Source organism: Halichoerus grypus, chromosome 9 (assembly GCF_964656455.1).
Source record: "Halichoerus grypus chromosome 9, mHalGry1.hap1.1, whole genome shotgun sequence".
NCBI lineage: Eukaryota > Metazoa > Chordata > Mammalia > Carnivora > Phocidae > Halichoerus > Halichoerus grypus.
In genome coordinates, this window is record NC_135720.1 from 141,585,129 (window position 1) to 141,608,665 (window position 23,537).

General features: G+C 43.6%; 1 protein-coding gene and 1 long non-coding RNA gene across 11 annotated transcripts in view; both read left to right on the forward strand.

Annotated features, from left to right (window-relative positions):
• CARMIL1 (capping protein regulator and myosin 1 linker 1) overlaps window positions 1–23,537 on the forward strand; it is a 307,843-nt gene that overhangs the window by 231,589 nt on the left and 52,717 nt on the right. For all 10 annotated transcript variants that reach the window (XM_078055759.1, XM_078055757.1, XM_078055761.1 and 7 more), the window contains 3 exons: window positions 7,858–8,033; window positions 11,267–11,354; window positions 13,842–13,991. In XM_078055759.1, coding sequence (XP_077911885.1) covers window positions 7,858–8,033; window positions 11,267–11,354; window positions 13,842–13,991 — 414 coding nt within the window. The remainder of the gene's footprint in view (window positions 1–7,857; window positions 8,034–11,266; window positions 11,355–13,841; window positions 13,992–23,537) is intronic.
• LOC144379009 (uncharacterized) lies at window positions 15,161–21,450 on the forward strand. The gene is made up of 2 exons (XR_013440984.1): window positions 15,161–15,340; window positions 20,661–21,450. It is a non-coding gene; the product is annotated as an uncharacterized LOC144379009 (long non-coding RNA).

The window sequence follows — 23,537 nt, forward strand, 5'->3', positions numbered from 1 at the left end:
CATGCAGAAGAATGAAACTGGACCATTTTCTTACACCACACACAAAAATTAACTCAAAATGGATTAAAGGCCTACATGTGAGACCTGAAACCATAAAACTCCTACAAGAAGGCTTAGGCAGTAATTTCCTTGATCAGCCATAGAAACATTTTTCTAGATATGTCTCCTCAGGCAAGAGAAACAAAAGCAAAATTAAACTTTTGGGATTACACCAGAATAAAAAGCTTTTGCACAGCAAAGGAAACCCACCAACAAAACAAAAAGACAACTTACTGAATAGGAAAAGATATTTGCAAAAGATGTGTCTGATAAGGAGTTAATATCCAAAATATGTAAAGAACTTCTACAAGTCAATGCCAAAAAAAACAATCTGATTAAAATGGGCAGGGCACCTGAATAGACATTTTTTCCAAGAAGACAGACAGATGGCCAACAGACACATGAAAAGATGCTGGGAAATGCAAATCAAACCTACAGTGCAAATCAAAACTTACACCTGACACAGTGGCTAAAATCAAAAAGACAAGAAGTAAGTATGAGTGAGGATGTGGAGAAAAAGCAACCCTCGTGCACTGTTGGTAGGAATACAAACGGGTGCAGCCACTATGGAAAACAGTATGGAGAGTCCTCAAAAATTAAAAATAGAATTACTCTATGAGCCAGTAATTCCACTACTGGGTATTTACCCAAAGAAAACAAAAACACTAATTCAAAAAGATACATCCACCCCTGTGCTTATTGTAGCTTTATTTACAGTGGGCAAGATATGGAAGCAACCCAAGTGTCCATCAGTAGATGAATGGATAAAGAAGTGATACACACACACACACACACACACACACACACACACACACACACACTGGAATATTACTCAGCCATAAAAAAGAGTAAGATCTTGCCGTTTCCAACAACAGGGATGGACCTAGAGGGTATAATGCTAAGTGAAATAAGTCAATCAGAAAAATACAAATACCACATGATTTAACTCATATTTAGAATTTAAGAAACAAATTTAAAAAAAAAGTGAACAGATAAACAGACCCTTAAATATAGAGAACAAACTGGTGGTCACCAGAGGAGAGGTGGGTTGGGGGGAAGGGTGAAACAGGTGGAGATTAAGAGTACACTTATCTTGATGAGCACTGAGAAGTGTATAGAATTGTTGAATCATTATATTATACACCTGAAACTAATATAATACTATTTGTTAATCATACTTCAATAGAAAAGAATAAAGAGAATAATAATATATTAAAGAAATGAACATTTCAGATTAAGTACTAAAAGAAGGAGAATATTGGAACAACAGAATTTTCAGTTCTGATGAAGTGGACCAGAATAATATTAATTCTTTTAAGGATACCTGGAATATTTATGAAAAATGCCAAGGAGCTCATAATGAACATCGGAAAAATATTTAAAAACCATATTCTCTGGTCCCATTTCAAACAAATTAAAACTTAGTAGCAAAAGAAAATTTAGGCAAAAATCCAATTGCTTACAAATTTTAAAATACACTTATTTATTTAGTTAGTTATTTGAGAGAGAGAGCACATGCACACGAGCAGGAGAGGGGCAGGGGGAGAGGGATAGAACCCTAAGCAGGCTCCACGCTCAGCGAAGAGCCTGACATGGGGCTCAATCCCATGACCCTGAGATCATGACCTGAGGGGAATCAAGAGTCGGACACCCACCAACTGAGTCAACCAGGCTCCCCTAAAAATTACTTATAACTCAAAGGTCAAAGGGGAAAGCATGATTTAAATAAGGGGATATTCAGAATTAAATGATAATCTTAATAGTAATAGTGGAACCTCTGAACTTCAGCTAAACTAGTACTTAGAGTGAAATATATAGTCTTAAATGCCAATATCAGAAGTAAGGAGAGGATGGAAATTAATGAGCTAAAACCAATAATTTAAAATTAGGAGGGAAGAGTCTTGATGCCTACAACTTGCTTTCAAATGATCCAGAGAAAGAGGAAAACAAATGTTGCTAATTATTAGCAATTGCTAAGTTTTTTTTTTTAAGATTTTATTTATTTATTTGACAGAGAGACAGCGAGAATGGGAACACAAGCAGGAAGAGTGGGAAAAGGAGAAGCAGGCTTCCTGCTGAGCAGAGAGCCCGATGCAGGGCTCGATCCCAGGACCCTGGGATCATGACCTGAGCCAAAGGCAGACACTTAACGACTGAGCCACCCAGGCGCCCCAGCAATCGCTAAGTTTTAGGAAGAGGATATGGATATTATCTCATTCTTTCAACTTTTCTGTAGGTCTAGAATTTTTTTTAAATAAATTGGGGGAAAAGATAAAAACATTTTCTTTAAAATCAAGAGTAAAGCAAAGATGTCTGTTACCACCATTTCTATTCATTATATTAAAGATCTTAGCCAGTGCAATATGACAAGCAAAAGAAATGAGAATTGTAAGGATTAAGAAGGAAGGAAAATTATTCTGATTTGCACATTTTATGATTTTATGATGGTCTACATAGAAACCCCAAAAGATTCTGCAGGTACATTATTAGGATTAATACTATAAAGTTGCTGGAGAAAGACCAAAATGTAAAAACGGATTGCATTTCTATATATCAGCAGCAATTAGTTCAAAAATATCATTAGAAATAATTAACCATTTAAAATAGCAACAGAAAAATCTAAGGTACCTAAGAATAAATTTAAAAAAAGATGTTTAACACCTCAATGATGAAAAATTATAAAACTTGACTGAAGGTCTTTAAAGAAAGTCTAAAAGTAAACTATGTGTCAGGTTTATGGATAGAAGAGACGGTATCACAGGATGTCAGTTTTTCCCAAAGTCATCTATTATTGGATACAATTCAGTAAAAACTCCAACAGGTTTTTAACAGAAATTGACAAAGCTAATTCTGAATATATGGGAAATCAGTGCTCAAAAATAGCTCAGACACTTATGAAGAAAAACAAGATGGTTGGTAGTCTTGCCCTGGCATATATTAAGGCATATCATAATTAGGATAGAATGCAGAGGTAGACAAATCAGTGTAACAGAAAGAGAGACTAGTAGAGAAACGATGGATTGTTCAGTACCCGCATTTAGGACAGTATGCAGAGGTAGACAAACAAATGCAACAGAGAGATTAGTAGAGAAAAGATGGACTGTTTAGTACCCACATTCAGTGAGTCCCTGGGCTCGTAATACTTTCATATGTTTTTTAGAGATTGTTCCAAGAAGTGTGCTAGGCCCTGGCAATAAAGTGTAGGATTTCACAATTGCCATCGTACAAGTTGTATATCTAGAGTTTGGTGCCTCTAGCTCTCCATGAACTTCTAAAATTACATGCAAAATTTTATACTAATTCTTCTGGATGGTGTTCATCAGATTCTCAAAGGGGTTCTTTCACATCCCCAAGTGGTTAAAAGGTGCTACATTCTTGACCATTTTATGACACATTTAATTTCTGAGGCCCCCACTGGATGCTATACGATTACCAAAGAGTGTCATCAAAGCTTGGGGTGTAAAGGGCATAAGGGGAGAAGAGCAAGAAGGTCTCTTCAGACAGGTAACGCTTGAGCTGAGCTGAGTGTGGAGTATAGACCATTTATTCTGGCTACAGAGGGAAAAAGAAGGATTCCAGGCCAGGAGAATGATGTGTGCAAAGCCTGGAGACAGAGCCTGGGCCATCATGTAGGGAACTACAACTGTAATTGAATGGGAATAGTTATAAGGGGAATATAGAAATATGACAAGAAATGAAGCTAGCAAGTTGAGCAGTTACCAGATATTTCAGAGATTTCTATTCTTTTTTTTTTTTTTTTTAAGATTTTATTTATTTATTTGACAGAGAGAGAGACAGCGAGAGAGGGAACACAAGCAGGGGGAGTGGGAGAGGGAGAAGCAGGCTTCCCACCGAGCAGGGAGCTGGATGTGGGGCTCGATCCCAGGACCCCGGGATCATGACCTGAGCCGAAGGCAGATGTTTAACGACTGAGCCACCCAGGCGCCCCCAGAGATTTCTATTCTGTGCTAATGAATAATCTTCTGACATATTTCTACTTTTGAGGAAGCATGTAGGAGTAAATTTAACATGTTTTAGAAGTAGATGTGGTGGACGGGGTTGAGGTAGGTCGAATCTAAGGAGACTCTCAAATTTCTGATCTAGTCTGGTCCCATCACAACAAAACTTTGCAAGCATGGTTGATTTTGCTATTGTAGTTATTGTTTAGTGGAGGGTAAGAGGAGGATGGTGTGTTACAATTCATCTTTCCATGGTAGAAAATGCTTAGACTGCATTTTGTATGTATGGTATGAATTATATAGGTGGTTGTAGATAAACATTTGATTAAGAATCGTTGGAATGTAGGTAGTAATTTGAAGCCGTGGGAAGGATAGATGTTGAAGAATATGGTTTGGTGTGCAGAAGGCCATGATACTTGGAAGGAGATGCTGTTTTAGGATCTGAGCTGGGCTGAACACCAAGAAGTGGTCAGAGGCTCCATTGCAAACCTACCCTGACATTTTTTCTCCCCTTTCTACCAGCCCCATCACCAGAATGTCTACCATGGTAGCCTTGGGTACCATTAACCCAAGGGAACAGGGGATGAAAACTGTAGGTTATAAAGAGAAAGGAAAAGGACGTTCCTCTGGACAACAGGCAGGGGCATTGGAAGAGGGTGGCTGGAGTAGGGAACAGAAGATCTGAGTCCCCACCTCACCTGTTCCATTAACCAGCTAAGTGAGCTCAAGCAAGTCACTTCTCTTCTCCAAGACCCGATTTCCTTAGCTATACAATGGGTTTGTGAAAAATAGCCTTCATTTACAAGGTTGTTATATGGATCAAAGGCTACCATGGATGATATTCTTTGGTGGAATATAAAGTGCTTTATTGTTATGTTGGTCAGTGGTGGGCTAGAGGGGGTGGTAGGAGACTCAGTATAAAGCCTCTGTTGAATCGAATGCCTAGGGCAGGCTGAAATTCCTTTCTGTAGGGTTAAGCCATGCAGTTATCAATTTGTAGAGCAGAAAGAGGCCTGAGAAATGACTTTGTAGCGAGAATGCAGAGATCTGCAAAGTTATTCTGTGATAACATTCCACAGAAATTTCATGTCAGGGTCTACACTGGAAGACAGGCCTCCTCTCTAGGTGTGAGAGTCATTCTAGCCGAATTTGCATTGTCATGCAGAGGAACCTTCCCAAAAGTCACAAACATATTGATGAACTTAACAGAATCCAAATAGCATGTTGATACCTGAGGTTTTTCTGATCAGGAGTGCTGGGCGCTACACAGTCTGGACCAGAGTGTGTTTGTTCTAATGCCAAAGAGGAAAATAATTGGTCTTAACTGACTTCTTTGCATTGCTTGCAGCTTTCTTGGAATTACGTGAGAAATCAGTAATTAGCGTTATAGTAGGGACAGGGCGCTGTCAAAATGGGAGTTCCTTTTGGAAACGTCCCAGGTGGTTGCCTCCCCGTCCCTGGTTTTCCACAAGATCTAAACATCCTGCTGCGCTCTACTGCTCATCCCGCAGCAGAATGAGGGGTGTTACGTGTGGGATGGGCCTGTACATGAGTGCGGGATGTGAGTGCGGGAGTGGACGGGGCGGGGGCTGTACGTGAGTGCGGGAGCGGACTGGGGGGGGGCCTGTAGTGACTGCGGGAGCGGACGGGGCGGGGGCTGTAGGTGAGTGCGGGAGCGGACTGGGGGGGGGGGGGCCTGTAGTGACTGCGGGAGCGGACGGGGCGGGGGCTGTAGGTGAGTGCGGGAGCGGATGGGGGGGCCTGTAGGTGAGTGCGGGAGCGGACGGGGCGGGGGCTGTAGGTGAGTGCGGGAGCGGACGGGGCGGGGGCTGTAGGTGAGTGCGGGAGCGGATGGGGGGGCCTGTAGGTGAGTGCGGGAGCGGACGGGTGGGGCCTGTAGGTGAGTGCGGGAGCGGATGGGGGGGGCCTGTAGGTGAGTGCGGGAGCGGATGGGGGGGCCTGTAGGTGAGTGCGGGAGCGGATGGGGGGGCCTGTAGGTGAGTGCGGGAGCGGATGGGGGGGCCTGTAGGTGACTGCGGGAGCGGACGGTGGGGGGTGCTGTAGTGACTGCAGGAGTGGACGGGGGCCTGTACATGAGTGCGGGAGCGGACAGAGCACTGGACCAGTCTGCCCATAATAGTGCGTCATTCGTCCTTGTTCTCACTGGACTAGTAATGGGATCAGGCTGGCTTTCCCAAACTGAGAGCTTGTTGTTGAAAGTAGCATCTTTGGAAACAGATTCGTAATATTATCTGTGACAGGCTGAATTTTTATCGTGTGCTGGGCATTATACTGAATGCTTCACACACGTAATGTCATTTTATCTTCAATAATCTTGGGAGGCAAGAACTTTTTTATTTGCCATTTTATGTAGGAGGAAAATAAAAGCGGGAAATCAGTAACAGCCCAGTGTCCCTCAGCTAGGATTTAAATTTCGGTCTCACGCTGATGCGTATTATGCCTTTTCCACACTTCCCAGCCATGTCTTCCTTCTCCGGCAAATGCTTTAACTTCCCCTAGCTCGCATTCTTCAACTTCAAAATGGGGATCACATGAAAAGCACCCCTCTCCCCCATCTTCACAGGTGTCCAAAGGATAAAATGTGCAGAAACATTTGGCAAACTCTAGAGTTTTGATTGTTCTTTGTCAAGTGCCCGGTAAATGTTTTTAAAATCATTCATGCTATTTTGTGTTGTAACAATTGTAACTTCACTGAACACTAAAGCTTTTCTTTTAAAAGCATACATCCGTGGGTTTTTTCACTATCGATGTTTTGACAGAGCTATTGAAGGGTTCAATTTGGGGTTTCTGTGATTTGCAAAATCACACAAGAGTTCATGTTCGATATATTTTCTAGTGGTATCTCTTTTCTAGCAGCAGGGAGAGCAGTCTGGTGTGGTAAGTTGGTGTATAAAGGCTTGAGACGTGTCTTCTTTCATCTTCCGCCAATCGCCTTGTGTTACGTGTGGCACGCACGCCGTGACCCTTCAGATGCCAGCCCGAAGCTCGGGTGGGTCTGCGGGTGATTTAAAGCGATAACCTGACATCCGCGATCATCCAGTAGGCACAGGTCCCCCCAGAGCGGCTCAGAATCCTTGGTCGTGCTCCGGGACACTCATGTCCCTGTTCTCAGAGGGCTTAGCGTCATGTATAACCAGCTCCCAGCTTTCTGCCCCCCACCCCCACCCCGTGCTGACTGCACTTCTCCCCTCCGCTGTGCCCTGACGCCACCTCTCCCCTCGGTTGTGCCCTGATGGCAGCTCTCCCTGCCCCCCCCCCGCTGTGCCCTGACGTCACCTCTCCCCTTGGCTGTGCCCTGATGTCACCTCTCCCCCGCCCCCCCGTGCCCTGACGTCACCTCTCCCCTCCGCTGTGCCCTGACGTCACTTCTCCCCTCGGTTGTGCCCTGATGGCACCTCTCCCCTCGGCTGTGCCCTGATGTCACTTCTCCCCTCCGCTGTGCCCTGACGTCACTTCTCCCCTCCGTTGTGCCCTGATGGCACCTCTTCCCCGCCCCGCCCCCGCTGTGCCCTGACCTCACCTCACCCCTCCGCTGTGCCCTGACCTCACCTCTCCCCTCCGCTGTGCCCTGACGTCACCTCTCCCCTTGGCTGTGCCCTGACGTCACTTCTCCCCTCGGTTGTGCCCTGACGTCACCTCTCCCCTCCGCTGTGCCCTGACGTCACCTCACCCCTCCGCTGTGCCCTGACCTCACCTCACCCCTCCGCTGTGCCCTGACGTCACTTCTCCCCTCGGTTGTGCCCTGACCTCACCTCTCCCCTCGGCTGTGCCCTGACCTCACCTCACCCCTCCGCTGTGCCCTGACCTCACCTCTCCCCTCCGCTGTGCTGCGTTTCAGGTGTTGCTTGAGTCCATGGTCGATGCCGCCGAGGACCTTTGTCCCAACGTGATGAAGAAAGCCCACATTCGACAAGACTTGATTCATGCCAGCACTGAAAAGATTTCCATCCCACGTACCTTTGTGAAAAACGTCCTGTTGGAGCAGTCTGGAATTGACATCCTTAACAAGATTAGGTAGGTTTACGACTGTCGTTTGTGTGGCCGCCGTCGAGGCAGCTGGGAGGAGCGTTACTGTTGGCTCCAGCCGCGGAGAATGCGTAGACACGTCCAGTAGGTGGTCGTGGTGTACTGACAGGGCTGCGCGGAAACGCCTAGGTTTATACATTTCCAAAACAAGACGGCCGCGGATACGCCTGCCTTACGGAAGAGCATACAGCTCTCTGCTCCGTTTAAGTGTTTGATTTTTAATAGGGGGGTACTTGTTGGTAATCCCTTTTTTTCTCCTCCTGAAGCGTATCTTCCACCTTCAAAAATTACTAACTTGAAGTTTGCTTTCTGCCACCGTGCTGTTCTGAGCAAATGCCCAGCCTAGAGACAAGCAAAGGGGCCCGCTGTGACCTCCCGGCTGGTCCCTCCTGTGTTCTGTGGTGGGTCTGGATACTGTGTACATGCTGATGCTGCTCTCGACTGTTGGCTGATTTGTGCTTGGTAAAGTTGGAAAAATACTCCAAGAGACAAATACTGAGAAGCTGTGATCACCAAACAAACTTTCCTCTATTTCCACCTAGAAACTCTGGGGTGGTTAGTAGTCTGAATGATATTCCACCAATTCTCCGTGTTTCTCCGTTGGGGAGTCAGCAGACTAGAAACCAAATTCAGAAATATTTTCAAGTGTCCCCTTTTAACTGTTTCTGAATCTTGATAAGAAGACTTTGATGTAGGGGGAAAAAAAAAACAACCAACAACAAAAACACACAAAAAACAAAACCCCAGCTTTTATCTGAAGAAGTGGGAGTTGTGTTAACAAAGAACAAGTGATGTGTAGCCGAATGAGAACCTATGAGAAAAATGAGAGTTAAAATAAGCCAAAAATGATATTACAACCTACATATGGAAGGTAGATCATGGAACTTTGAGGATTGAGGAATTCTGCAGTGATGAGACCATCTTGGGTCTAAGGTGCAGCTGTCCTGTGTGTGTGTTGGGGTTTCTAAAAATAAAACTCTAGGGCGCCTGGGTGGCTCAGTCGTTAAGCGTCTGCCTTCGGCTCAGGTCATGATCTCAGGGTCCTGGGATCAAGTCCCGCATCGGGCTCCCTGCTCAGCGGGAAGTCTACTTCTCTCTCTGCCTCTGCTTCTCTCTCTGCCTCTGCCTCTCTCTCTGTCTCTCATGAATAAATAAATAAAGTCTGTAAAAAAATAAATAAATAAAAGCTAAATGGTAAGACTTGCACAATGAAAGGCCATTTAGAAGATTTACAGGACCCCATAGATCAGTGATTTTATTGACTCAAGCCCTGACTAGGTATGCTTACATAGTTCTGCAACCCGTAGTTTTAGGATTTTTATTGAAGCCCCTGAAGTATTAAGGAGGAAAAAATGCATTGGCCACCATTCTTCTGTCCTAATGGATTGAATTACCAATGGATCATATTCTGGTGCCTTCACAAGAGTACCAAATTCTGTCAAATATGGTCACTTCTTTTGAAGATGGGCAAATTCTGAAAAGCGAACAGCAGGCTAGAACTCCTTATATCAGTGAATCACTTCTATGTGCATTAACTCCTTGCTTGGCTTTTTAAAATGTGTTATTTGGAGCACTGATGGAATGAAAATACAAACGTCCACACTTGTGCATACATCCAGATACAGCTGTGCCCACGCAGGTTAAGTGGAATTCCTCTAAAAAGTTGGCAGTTTGGAAGTTCCATAAGGAAGCATATCATCCAGTAACAAAATGATAGCACAATCCTGAAACTTTTTTTTTTTTTTTTTTGGTGCACTTTAAAGGATCTTTTTTGGTGCTACAGTTTGAAACAGATAAACCATCCCTCCCCAACTTGGTGGGGCAGGGGAGAGAGAAATAAAACGACCGGTTCTATAGTTTTATGAGGAAGTAAAATTCCCAAACATGCCTGAAAAAATGAGAGGAAGTACTTGTCAAACTTAGAATCCCAGTCCCCACCCCCCTTCACCACCACCTCCCACCCCAGGTTTGGGGTGGGACCTAGTAATCTGTATTTTTAATGAGACCCAGGTGAATCTTATCAGCAGACACCTCTGGGGAATAATAAAGTAAAGTATTAGATAAGCCCAATAGCTCCCAAGACCTTGTTTTGGGGACAGGAATTAAAGAAACATCCTTTTATCTTTAGCCTAGGAAAATCTCTAATGTAGACATCAAAGAGTTAGTGCCACCATTTCTCCCTGCCATCCAAAATCTGCGTTGCCAGAAAAAAATCTCAATGCAAATTACTGCCCTTAGGTTAGAAAGGTTTTTCCCTGTTACACAAATATACTTTCAACCTTGGTTTTAGGATTAAATATATTTTGATAACTCCTTTCCCTGCTCTAAAAACTTGAAAATTCTTGACTTCAAAAGTAGACTGAACTTACAAGGCGATATTGGAGCGTGGGTCTATCTCTCCAGCACATTCACCTTCAACTGTATTGTGCATTTATGTCCATTTGTACATACGTGCATTTCAGTAGGATTATTCAGACTGAGGACACACGGGTAGAATTTGAATTCTTGGGAATACCAAATAACTAAAAATGCAGACTGAAATACCAGCTTTCTGACAGAGACCCTCGTGGCTGACTTGTTTATTAGTGAAAACTCCAAAACTAGTGGGTTACTTTCAGTTGACTGGACACCTTCTTGAGGTCAGGTGAGAGACACCGAAACTGCATGTTTTGGTAACCTCTGTTCATAAAAGGCAAGAGAACAGTGAATTTGTAACAGTTTGAAGTAAGACAGGGAGTACAGCAGAAGCAGTTCAATATGGTACCATTGGATTGGTAAAAAGTTTTGTATTTTTTTTAAGGCGGGGGACATGCATATTAAAGTAATAACCCAAGTTTAACAATCAGACTAGACTTTCTTAATTTACTCCAGCCCAGGTTTGTTTTCCTTTATGTCAATGGAAGAATTGTTCCTCACCACACGGTACATCTGGTTCCCATTAAGTTTGTCTTCATCCAGACGTTTTTCATTTCTACCACTAAATCTTGAGTTTTGAGATTGCAGAGGCAGGTTGAAATTGGTCAAGCAAGTCTATTATTACCTGTGTGTTTATGGCAGTGTTTAAGGCTTATTTTTGGAAATCCTTAGCCCTGTTCACACGTTCTTCTGTTCCGTTTTCAAAGACAGAAGCGGAATCACAGTTGACCTTATCAACATGGCATCAGCGGTGGGTGATGTTGCACAAATTTAAATGCTACCGTGTCCTTCTGCTTTTCACATAGTGAAGTGAAGCTGACAGTGGCCTCCTTCCTGTCTGATCGGATTGTGGATGAAATCCTGGATGCACTCTCACACTGCCATCATAGACTGGTGAGTGCTGTGCACATCCGGAATGGGACTCCCAGTGCAGTCTGCCGTGATGCTGGGCAGGCTCCAGGTTGGGGATGCCACTTCTTTCCTGCATCTTACTCCTTTGCAACTTTATGGCCACGATCCTACTTTTCCTCTCCTACATTGCTTCCAGACAATTCTAGAATATGTTAGAATCTCTCCAGAGAGAATGGAAGGGGAACAGGGACGTGATGGTATTGAGAAATTTTGTTGTACATTTATAATGCAGATCAAAAGTTTTGTTAATAGTGCTGAAACCGAGATCTAAAATTAAGGTATTTTAGATTATTTAATTTTTGTGTGCTTATTTTGTTGCTCTTCGACATGATCATGTGGGAATGGACTATTCCTGAAAACATGGGGTGAGGGGAGGGGAATATTTGGAGTCCAAAGAAAAGGCCAGAGTAAAATGGACACAAACTAGGGATCGGTAGCTGCCGCGTGCCCAGCCAGGCCTCTTGGATATAACCGAGGTAAAGACATAAATTTTCTTCGTCTAGAGACTGGTTTTATTGAGGTAGAAGACTTTACTTCCAATCTCACTGCATATAAAAAATAGATGAGAAACTTCATGTGTTTTCAACTTCAGGAAGTCCTCTGAGGCACAGATGAAGGTTTCGTTACTCCTTACATCTCGTGTCGCGAACATTTTAGCAGTGTGGTGTGGTACGAATCTCTCGAGCAAGTTATGACGTTTTCCCCAGAGAAACATTTCAAATTAAGTGCAGGCTGGAGATAGCCGGCTTTATGGCATGGAATTGTTGGTGATGCCAGGGAGCACCTCAGTGGGAAGAACAGTAACCATGGCTTCTCCACGAGGCAGACAACATGAATATTTCAGAAAAATGGGTAGGCTGTCCTCTGAAATTGAAAAGATAGGACAGGAGTCTCTCGCAGTGTCACTGAAAATACTGCCCATGGGCTGGAGCTGGCCCACTCACCACCGGGGACCTGTGTCTGGTTAGGTCACCAACCAAGAGGAAACGTGGAGAAATTTCTAGAGCAACTGGAGATGGCCACAATACGCAAACACATGTTATTTCTCTAAAGTTTCATTTTTATTGTACTTTACCAATATACCGGCGTGTGGCAAACTGGAAATATAGAAAACTGGTTCATCACCCCAGAGACTTTTAAGAAGCACTAGCTTCTGGTTTGTGGCACAGAAAAGGCCTATGTTAGGGGCACCTGGGTGGCTCAGTCGTTGGGCGTCTGCCTTCGGCTCAGGTCATGATCTCAGGGTCCTGGGATCGAGCCCCGCATCGGGCTCCCTGCTCGATGGGGAGTCTGCTTCTCCCTCTCCCTTTGCCTCTGCTTGTGTTCCCTCTCTTGCTGTGTCTCTCTCTGTCAAATAAATGAATAAAATCTTTCAAAAAAAAAAAAAAAAGGAAAGGCCTATGTTAGTGTCTAGAGCTCCCAAGTCAGACTTTTCCTTTTTTTTAAATAAGCGGGAACAAAATCAATGGAGCATCCTTTATAGAAACAATTTCTCAATAACCCACGGCTGCAGGGACGGCCTCAAAATGCCCCCTGATACTGTATCAGCATGATTGCACGTGAGCACCATGCTGAACGGCTGAATTGTTCACTTTTTTGGCATTTGTCTTTCTTTGAAGAATTTACTCAGAAAAATACCGACTTTTTTTTTTTATACCATTTAAAAATGAACTATGTGGGTGCACTTTTGTATTGAACTTTATTTTAATATTCTGCTGATTTGGGTTGTAAGAAGAGAGCTTAACTGCTGTGTGAAAGGAATAGTATCTAAAAAATGAAATTTTGTTTTCAAAGACATTCCAATTACATGAATATATTCTCCAATTTAAGTTTAGAAGTGTCGCCAGTCGTTCCACGGTATTGTCCGCTGGTTCTGATCCTTTCCAAAGAATTAAATCAAAGTTCCTGGTGATGAATCAGCCCAGCACTAGAGTTTATTAACTTCAGCCCAGTTTATTCTGCCTCTTATCATTAATGTTTTTAGGTTTACCTAAAGCATAACAGTGGAAATTAATAAATCCTATCACATACGGTGTTCATTACCTGAAAACAATGAAAGCTGTTAGCAATTTCCTTCCTTTCAGCCCTTTAAAAACAGGAAAGGTTGGAATCATTTTATTTCCCCTAATTAGATACTTTTAAAGCACTAGATATAGAAAGAAATTATTGCGGAGGAGCTATGAAATAAAATTAATGAAAAGAACACTCCTTATTTTCTTCTAGACTAAGTATTCTTGTATTTTACTAAAGGAGGTTTTATGATTTCTTGCTTAAGACAATCCACCCTCCAAAGATAATAAGAGGTAATAAGAGGTAAGTTACTGTAGTGTGAATGTATTAAGAATTGTCCGTAACCGCAGGCACATAGAATCCTTCACCGCGCCACCTTGTGGCAGGTATCTTCCAGAATTCAGCTAACATGCTCTTCCCTTCCTTGCCTCTGGTGCTTCTTCTCCTTGACTCTCTTAGGCTGACCATTTCAGCAGACGGGTCAAGACCATTGCTCAGCCAGAGACCTTAGAGATTGAGCTGGCTGAAGAGAAGCCAGCTAAGCGCTCTGTCATGACGGTGGAGGAACTCACGGAGATGGAGCGTTTGGAAGATCTGGATACTTGTATGGTAAGACACGTCCTTTGGTGACACCGTTACCCCATCACCACTGGGCTTTGCTACTGATTTTTTTTTTTGGAGATCTCACCATTACAAACCAGACCAAATAGAACTCCCTCCCCGAGATCATTCTTTCAGAAACTTGTTGCTTACAGAGACTGTTAATGAAGCTAATGAAGCTGAAGCCTCAGGTCCCCACTAAGGCCCTGTACCTTACTTTGGATTTGTAATTTTGTAAAACTTCACTTTATTTCATTTTATTCTATTCTGTATTCCAGTGTAATTAACCTACAGCGTAATATTAATTTCAGGGGTTACAATATAGTGATTCAGCACTTCCATACATCACCCAGCGCTCATCACGACAGGTGCCCTCCTTCATCCCCGTCACCTGTTTCCCCCATCCCCCACCCACCTCCCCTCTGGTCACCATCAGTGTGTTCTCTAGAGTTAAGAATCTGTTTCTTGGTTTGTCTCTCCCTTTTTCTCCTTTGCTCGTTTTTTGGGGGATTTTTTGTTTCTTAAAACTTTTCTTAAAGAGTACTTCCATACCCCCTCCCAAGGAAAAGTTGTGGAAGTTACAGTGAGCATAATACCTAGATCTGTCCCCGTAGCTTCAGTGGAAAAAATTCCTAAATTCATTAGGAGAAATTGATTATTTAACTTTTGAAGGTCATTTGTGACAAGAAAATATTTTTAAGTAAGCCATTAAGAATGTGGGGAGGACTTTTTCCCACACAAAATATGTAGGATAACTATTTCTGTCTTGGTCCTCTCATTTTTTATTTCCTCTGGTGCTTTTTCCCGTTTTTAATTTACACAGTTTGGGGGTATCCTCTTATATTTGCATTTCCCATTTAGTTTATATTCTGTTTAATTCCCTAGATGTGATGTGCTTTAGAAGATGGAATATACACCTAGTGTCTACCTAGCAGTAGGTCTTGATTCCTAACTCACTTTCTGAATTTCACATGGTATATCCATCTGGCCACGTAACCAGAGTATTCAGTATGTTGATGTTTTTTCCCCTCTGAGGACAATTTTACTTAAGTTCCTATTTCATTATTTTAGAATTTGCATTATTAGTATTAGTTACTTCTTTATTGTAAAAACAGTTGTATGTGCCTCTCAATATTTTTATGTTTCACTAAAATAATTCATCTTTTAGGAATTCCTCAAAATCTGAGAGAGTGCTGCTAGACAACATCTGGGCTACTTCCTTGCCTAAATGTTTCTACATCAGCTAATAATTCTAGTAATTTTTAGATTCAGCCATTGTCAGGAATGATACTTGTTTTTAACTTTGAAAACCAAGGATTTGATGTGCCTGCTGTGATTTTTCTAGCCCAGAAGAAAAGGTAATGCTTTAAGTAGTTCCTTATTTATAAGCCAGCCATTGTTACCTGTTAAAGTCTGTGAATAAAATAATTGAGAACCCTCCAGATAAAACCCTATCATATACAAGGAGGCTAGCAAAGAAAGCCAAAAATATAATCCTAGATTTCAAATAACATTCTAGTATAGTGAAAGATGACAAATAATTTGCTATATAACATGTAAACTTACAACTGTATTTGGTCTATGTAGGGGGAATTATCAAGTTTTTTAATAACTTGTCTAGTATATTGTAAAATGTATCTTTAGTATTTTTTTACTTTGCATCTTGAGGCAATGGAAGTTAACATAGGGTGATTATTCCAGAAAGCTCTTAGTTTAACCTTAAAAGAAAATAAGTATGTTATAGGAAATAGATATGAATTAAAGATTCAAAATTAACTCTACATGTCACATTTCCTGCCAGAATTATTCAGTCATGTGTGAGTTGGGAAGGAGTAAAGAAAACGTGAGCTCGTAGACGTATTTTGTTGCGTTTGTAAGTTATGTGGTTTAGGATGAGAGAGTGTTGGCTAAGAAAGACTGGCTTAGCTACTGTAAGGATGGTGTTTCACTGTGTAAACTTTATTTTTGTTTGATTGACTGCTTTGGTTTTGTCATGTGAAAGAAAACGGTGGTTGTTCTTCTTAAATAAAGTGGGTGGGGTGAGAGGAGAGGAGAGGAATCATTTCTTTAAATTTATTTTTTATTAAGGTATAATCAACATATAATACCCTTTTAGTTTTATTTACTTATTTTTTTTTTAAAGATTTATTTATTTGGGAGAAAGAGCATGCTCCGGTGGGGGGGAGGGGCAGAGGGAAAGAGAATCTTAAGCAGGCTCCACGCCCAGCGCAGAGCCCCACTCAGGGCCCAGTCCAGGACCCTGAGCCAAAATCAAGAGTCAGACACTTAAGCAGTTGAGCCACCCAGGTGCCCCTTTACTTAATTATTTTTAAAGTAAACTCTACACCCAGCGTGAGGCTCGAACTCACGACCCCTGAGATCAGGAGTCATAGGCTCTACTGACTGAGCCTGCCAGGCGTCCCAACATTGTTTTACTTTTAGGTGTACGACATAATGATCTGATATACGTATATATTATAATATCCTAAGCCACCCACAGACAGCGCATTTTACAGCGTGGCAGGTCCTCTGGGTGCAGGGAGCCCTCTCCTACAGAAAATCAATTTTCTGAGCTTTGGGCTTTTTACCCTAAGCCCGTGGCACAAATTCAGAGCAAATTTGAAAGGAATAGAGGATTCGTCTCGCCTTTTAAAATTACCCGCACTGCCTCTTTCATAATCAAATAGCGGCAGATCGTTTGTGTTTCTCGTTGACATCCGTTACCAAATATTCAAGTTGTGGTCCTCATGTGGCGCCATTTTAAAAGGGTTTGAAGAACAGGTTTGCAAGGGAGAAACATTCAGTTTGTTTTGGTTTTCTAAATGAGCCTGTGCACACGCCTTGGCAGCGTTTCTGGCTTAAGTGATCCAGGAAGACGGGATACAAGGTTAGCTGTTGTGTGGAAGAGCCCCAGAAGGACTAGCGCCTCCGTGCCTGCAGACAGCTTCCCCACGTGGAATCGTGAGTCCTGTGCCGTACACAGGGCTAGAGCGCCGTCAGGTGCGGTGTTGTAACTTTGCTATTACTGACATGTGGGTTGATAGCCCAGAGCCCTGTGACACTTTCCCTGGGGCATTCCAAAGTAACTTGGACTCATCACCGACCTTCTCCCTTAGAGATTCTACTTACAGAATCAGGATTCTGGCGTTTTTTGCCTGTGATGTTCATGACATCTGCTAAATCTATTTTTGAACATTTCTTTAACAAACTTAGTAGGCAATCTGGGCATCTCTTTTTTCCCTACCCCCAGATATCTTATCATCATGTTTCTTCCATGTCTCCCTGGTCCAAAAGTCAATTCCATTTCAGTCCTTATGTCTCTGTAAAGAACCAATAGTTATAATCACACTAAGGAAGGTTTAGCGCCATAAATTAGAGGTAGAAATTTTTTTTTTTTTTTAAAGCTTTTATTTATTTGACAGAGAGAAAGACAGCCAGAGAGGGAACACAAGCAGGGGGAGTGGGAGAGGGAGAAGCAGGCTTCCTGTGGAGCAGGGAGCCTGATGTGGGGCTCGATCCCAGGACCCTGGGATCATGACCTGAGCCAAAGGCAGACGCTTAACGACTGAGCCACCCAGGCACCCCTAGAGGTAGAAATTTATTAGTCGAGTTCAAGGGTTGCCTTTTTGGAGATGGAAACAAATTTAATGTATATGGCTGATTGCTTAAACTTACTCTTTGTCTAAGTGAGGGCTGAAATTAGAATGAGTGAGCGGTTTGAGAGGCCCTATTATCTGCTGGCAGGGCAGGCCAGGGAGTTGGTGGGGGGGAGGGAGGATGCCCGAGACCTTCTCATCAACCTTAATTTCATAATTGTTGAAGGAAAAGGCAGTTTTCTTTAAATAAAAGGGCAGAGTTAAAAAACTGTCTTCAATCTAATTATCTCTTTTTCTTTTAGCTAGAAAGGAACAAAGAAGTTATCTAGTTCAAGTGGTGGGTGTCATGGGGGGTGAGGGGTTCTCGGATAGAACAAGAACTATGAGAATAACCTGCAGACATTTTCCAGTCTGTGTCCACTCTCATAGCCCCAGAGATTCTGATGTCAATTTACTCCAGACAGAAAACCCATGATTTAAAAAGCCTTCTTGGTCATTTATTTAACACTTAGATGCAGTCCCTGTAATGTGATGAGCACTATTCCTAGCTCTTTATGAAGAGTAACCAGTTCAGCCCTTTCAACCACCTATGAATGATAGATATCATTAATATCTTGTGTCTAACAAGTGGGTAAACTGAGGCATAGAAAAGTTAAGTAACTTGTTCAAGTGGCCTGAGATCCCCCAAAGGCAGGCAGTTTGGTGTTGTAGATCTGTGCGTTTGACCAGTACATGGATGTCATATATGGTGTGTTTCTTACATCCAGAATTAAAGCTTCGGTAAGATTTAATTAGACTTGCATTGCTTTGTGTAACATATCTGCTTACTAATTCCAGACTAAACTGATATGTAAACAGGAACACAAATGAAAGACATGTACCATATAACTGTAATGTAAGCCTGCAGGTTTTAAACATGATTGGAAACCGCTATGTCAAAAATCCTGACACGCTCAATTGTTAGAAATGCATCTGCCCACTTTGGGCTTACCTGGAATATTCCTTGCCTTTCCATGTGTTATTTTGTTGGCGATAATGATTAATTAGCTTTCCTAGACTTATAATCTCAACACCCATGCCTTCTTTGTCCTGCTGAAACGTGTATTTACTTAGCCTCTTGATTGTCCATAGACCATCTGTTCTTTCCTGCTATCAGGTGCTCTTAGGAAATCAGTATTCCCAGCCGTCCCTTTCAACTTCACTTTATCATTGGCCTTTGGGGTATTGAAGGATGCAGTTCACATTCTACTGATTAGTTACTTCTTAATTTATCGCTATATATAGTTTACCACCTTTAAAAAATTACAGAAGCTCAGGGTTTAGGATCATGTGCCAAGTGGGCGAAGAGCCAGCGTCTGCTCCTTAGCGTAACTAGCTCACTAATTGTATGTAATTCTTTCAGATATTTTAATGAGTGTCATACCCGTTTTAAATCAAAAGATATTCATGCAGAGAAGCAGTTCATCTACTTACTGATATTTCCTAGGAAAAGAATTTTAAAAGCCTTGAATTATTCTAGAGTACACCTTGTGAATCCTTTTTTCAATGACAAAATAACAATTATTTTCCCTTAACAAATTCAGCCTCAGATTTTAATATATAATTTTTCAGCTTTTTTTTTTTTAAGATTTTATTTATTTGAGAAAGAGAGCATGAGAAAAGTGGGGAGGGGCAGAGGGAGAGGGAGAAGCAGACTCCCCGCTGAGCAGGGAGCCCAACACTGGGCTGGATCCCAGGACCCCGGGACCATGACATGAGCCAAAGGCAGATGCTTCACCGACTGAGCCACCGAGGCGCCCCTGATTTTTAAGCTTTTTAATACAGATTAAAATTTAACGAAGATCCATTTGTCTTGGTCAAAATACTTTTTAAAAAACAAAGCACCTCAAAAAAAAAATCACCTCAATTTTAAGTACCACTAGTTAGTAGAACTAATCTATTAACAATATTGCCAAGTATAGACTATTGAGTCAATATCTTATTTAAATTAGTTGCATGCATACTAAGTAGGTACAGGAAGTTGTTCAAGCCCTGGTTGTTAGCTTCCTCTTATAATTTTATTTATTCTGTAATGTCATTTTCTTATTGATATCAGTTAACTTTTTAATCACTGCAAAGTGACCTATGAAAACCTCTTGATTTCCAAATATTAATTTTCAAAACTATAGTATAGTGCAGCTAGAATGGGTGTTGTATGTTCCTCAGAGTTTCTAGTAATTTCTGTGGCAGACCTTTGTGGAAATGCCAGGGGCGCCCCGCAAATCCCCAGAGAGGTCACCATTTCCTGACGACAGTTTTCTTAGTCTTTTAATTTTTAACTGGCACCAATACTATTTGCAGAGGCCCTATTCCAGGGAGCTCCCTAGAGATCTGCCCCCAAAACCTTTTTAGAAAGCCTAACACACAGCATTGACCACCCTCAGCAGCCCCCAGGAGACAAAGGAGACCCCATGGAAAATCCCTGTGACACCCCGTTTCTATAGTCATCCCCGTACCTTTTCCAGGCAGGTGACAGAACGGCCCCACTGCTCCCAGTGTGAACCAAACTCCTGAGGAAGAAGACGGGGAGGACTCATTAAATCCCCCCACCCCCGAAAATGACTTAGAACATTAACTAGTTGTGACTAGTCAGGGCATTCCAAAACCAGCCTCTGAGTTGGGCATCTGACTTGCAGAGGATGTGATGATTCTTCTGAGCTTAATTCTGGACATGTAATCATAATTATAAAAGATAATTTTGGTTTCTCTCATGAGTTAAATTAAGCAAATGACCCTAATAGCCTGTGGATTGATGAAACAAACAAAAAACATTCCGTTGTTTACCTGTGCGGGGGTGGGGTGGGGGTGGGTTTGTAGATGACATAGGAGTACACTTATACTTCCCTTGAACAGGACCTTTTTTAATCAAGTCCTAACTAGTTAAGTCCCTTACAAGCAATCACAGATTTAGTAACTCCTGGGGCTAGTACAGTAGAGCCAATATTAGATGATTTCTCTAAAATCAATCCCACTTTGCAACCCTTAGAAACCTCATGTTTGCAGAGTGTGCATGTTTGTTTCAACAACCTCTCTCTTCTGTCAGAGAGCTCCAGATGATCACTGCTTGCCAGTGGAAACCGAAGGCCAGATGTCCTCTTTAACTTCTGAATTAAACCATATTCAAATCCTAGAGAACAGTGCCTTTAGATACTAAGTGTGTGTGTCTAACGAAGAAGGTGAGCGGTCCTTCAGGGCGGCTTGCTTACCCGGGAACGGGCGCGGGGAAAAGACTGGATCAAGGTGGCTGCTGGCCCGAGAGCCCCGGGAGGAGGCAGGAGGAGTCCTCGATGATGAAGTCTTAGGTAGTTTTGAGCTATCGAAAGACTCCCTGAACTAAAAATACGGACTAGCGGGCCGTTTATTCATTCAATAAATGCTTATTGTTCATCCATCGTGAGCGCTGTTCTCGGCTCCGTGCTAGAAGTGGAAGGTGAAGGAACCAGCGTTATCACCCAGCAAGTTTGCTGCGCTGAAAGGCAGAAGTGGCAAAGCTCGTTCTGCACATCACAGAACTAGCATCTGTGGGAAGCCCACACGTGTATTTGCTTGGGTGTGGAAAGATGTGAGTCTGCCACCGAAATGAGGTCATCTAGAGACGCTTGAATTAGCACAGAATGCGTCTTTCAACCCTCAGTCGCAGCCCACAAGTGACTCATCGAGTCAGTGTAATGGTTCTGGCCAGGAGTTTAAAAAAAAAACAACTCAGAAATGAAACAAAGTATGAATATAAAGGACCAGATTACACCAAATGTTTGTTTCAGTTATACATACATGTACGCGTACGTCAGGTCGTGGCATGAATAAAATACATTCCGTATATACGGTGGATCACAGTCTAGGGGGCGCCTGGCTGGCTCAGTCAGAAGAGCATGCGACTCTTGATCTCGGGGTTGGAAATTCGTGCCTCATGTTGGGTGCAGAGAGTCCTAAAAATAAATAAATAAATAAAACCTAAAAAATAAAAATAAAAAAGCTGGGTCACGGTCAAAGACGTTTGAGGAACATTCATCACCAGAAGCTCACTTTCCCCGCTGTGGTTCAGCTTGCCCCCAGCACTAGGCACACACAGCTCCTCACCCCGACCTACTCTTCCCCGGGCAGTGGGGCCCAGGCAGAGCCTGAGCAGAGATCCAGCGGTGGGAGAGGACCCGGTGCCCTTGAAGGTCTCGGCTAAACAGACTTGCCCCTTTCTTCCTGCTGTTTTGGGCCTCTGTACAATTGCTGAGGTGTGCGTCTGCATTGTGTCCTGGAGCTCCAGTAAGGGCTGCCTTAATAACTAGCCCTAAAAAACTTGTTACCATATACACGTCATGGTCACTGTTCACTCCATCCCAGAGTACCTCTGTTACAAATACATGCAGGAGAAATCGCAGGTCTTTATCAGCAGTGATGAAAATCCTGAGCTGCTGGTTTGCTCCTTATCTCACGAGCACGTTACTCCATGACTTGAGCCTCACTTTCGTCGAGGGCCTCAGAGCTCACTGTGCACTTGACCTAGAGAAGGGTTCAGGGCCTGAAGAAGTATAGTTCGTTGTATGCAGCCTTAATTCGGGCTTCATTTTTTTTTTTTCTTCTTAGTCCTGATTTATTCCTTTTTTTTCTCCCCCCAAATCTTGCTGTTCTAAATGGGTCTCAGCTCATCTGGGGCTTGAGGTGGTTGTACATTGATAGTGAACTATTAGAGCTCTGCTAGAGGGCAGGTGGCCCAGCCCGGCCTGGGGGAGGGGCGTTGTCGGGGAAGGCATCCTGGAGCAAGGTTCTGAGCATCATGCCTGCCACATAGTGGGCGCTCGGTAACTGTTGGGACAGAGAGAGATGGCGTTTGAGAGAGAACTTGGCTGGGAGGAGGATGAGTAAGTGAACGTGGCAGAGAGCGGCGCACACGGGTTCAGAGCGAGGAGAGAACGGTGCAGATTGAGGAACTGTTGTAGCATTATGTGCGGCAGGGATGGGGGGTGGCGAAGAGGCTGGAGGCCATACCACGTAGGTCTTGAGACTCACGGAGGGCTAGCTTGTTTTTATATTATTTTAAGGCGGCAAGGAGTCCGTGAAGCTGAGGAATATGGGAGAACGGCAGGTCTTGCCAGAAACGGACAGTAGTGGATGTGTTGAGTGGGGGTGCCCGCCAGGCCCTGGCTGAGATGTCCGGTTGGCACGGTGGGTGTGAGTGGGCTCAGCAGCTGGGTGTGAGCGTGTAGTCCGCACGCACACCGCAGTGTAGACACGCTTACCAGACTGCCTCCCCAGCTCCGTAACCACTCTCCTTTCTACGTTCGTTTCCCCCGAGCTACAGACTTGTGTGTTCAGCCTCTCCCTGACATCTGGACTAGATCTGTGCCCACAACGGAGCCACAGGCTCCCCCCCCCGCCTCCCAAGCACGCCCGATCCCCATGTATGACACCAGCTCTACCCGCAGGCTCAAGCTGTCCCTTTCCCGTACTGCCCAGTCCCGCTCCGTCCCTCAGCCTCGTCACCCTCGGTTCTTGCCTGTACCCCTGACACACGCTGGCAGCCCGCAGTCTTGCCTCCATTCCTGCCTTTCTGCAACCTGTCAGTCCCTACCCAGCAGCCTGGGAACCTACTCGTGTCCCAGGTGTGGGACCCTCCGACAGCCTCCCATCGCGCCCAGAATAAATACGCTTTCCTCAGGTCTGCGAGGCCCCTGCCTGTCTGTCTCCACCTTGTCCTGCACTCCCTTTTGTTCACTTCCCTCCAGTCCTTCCACCATATTACCACCTTTTGTCTTCTCAGCATTGATCACCACAGGAAATGACCTTATTTACTCCTGGAGGTATGGCCCACCTCCCCACACTGGACTCTCAGCTCCTGGAGGGCAGGGACCTGGGTTGTGCTGTTGACCACATCTCCCGGTGTCTATTGCTCAGTGCCCAGCACGTAATAATCGCTCAGTAAATCTTG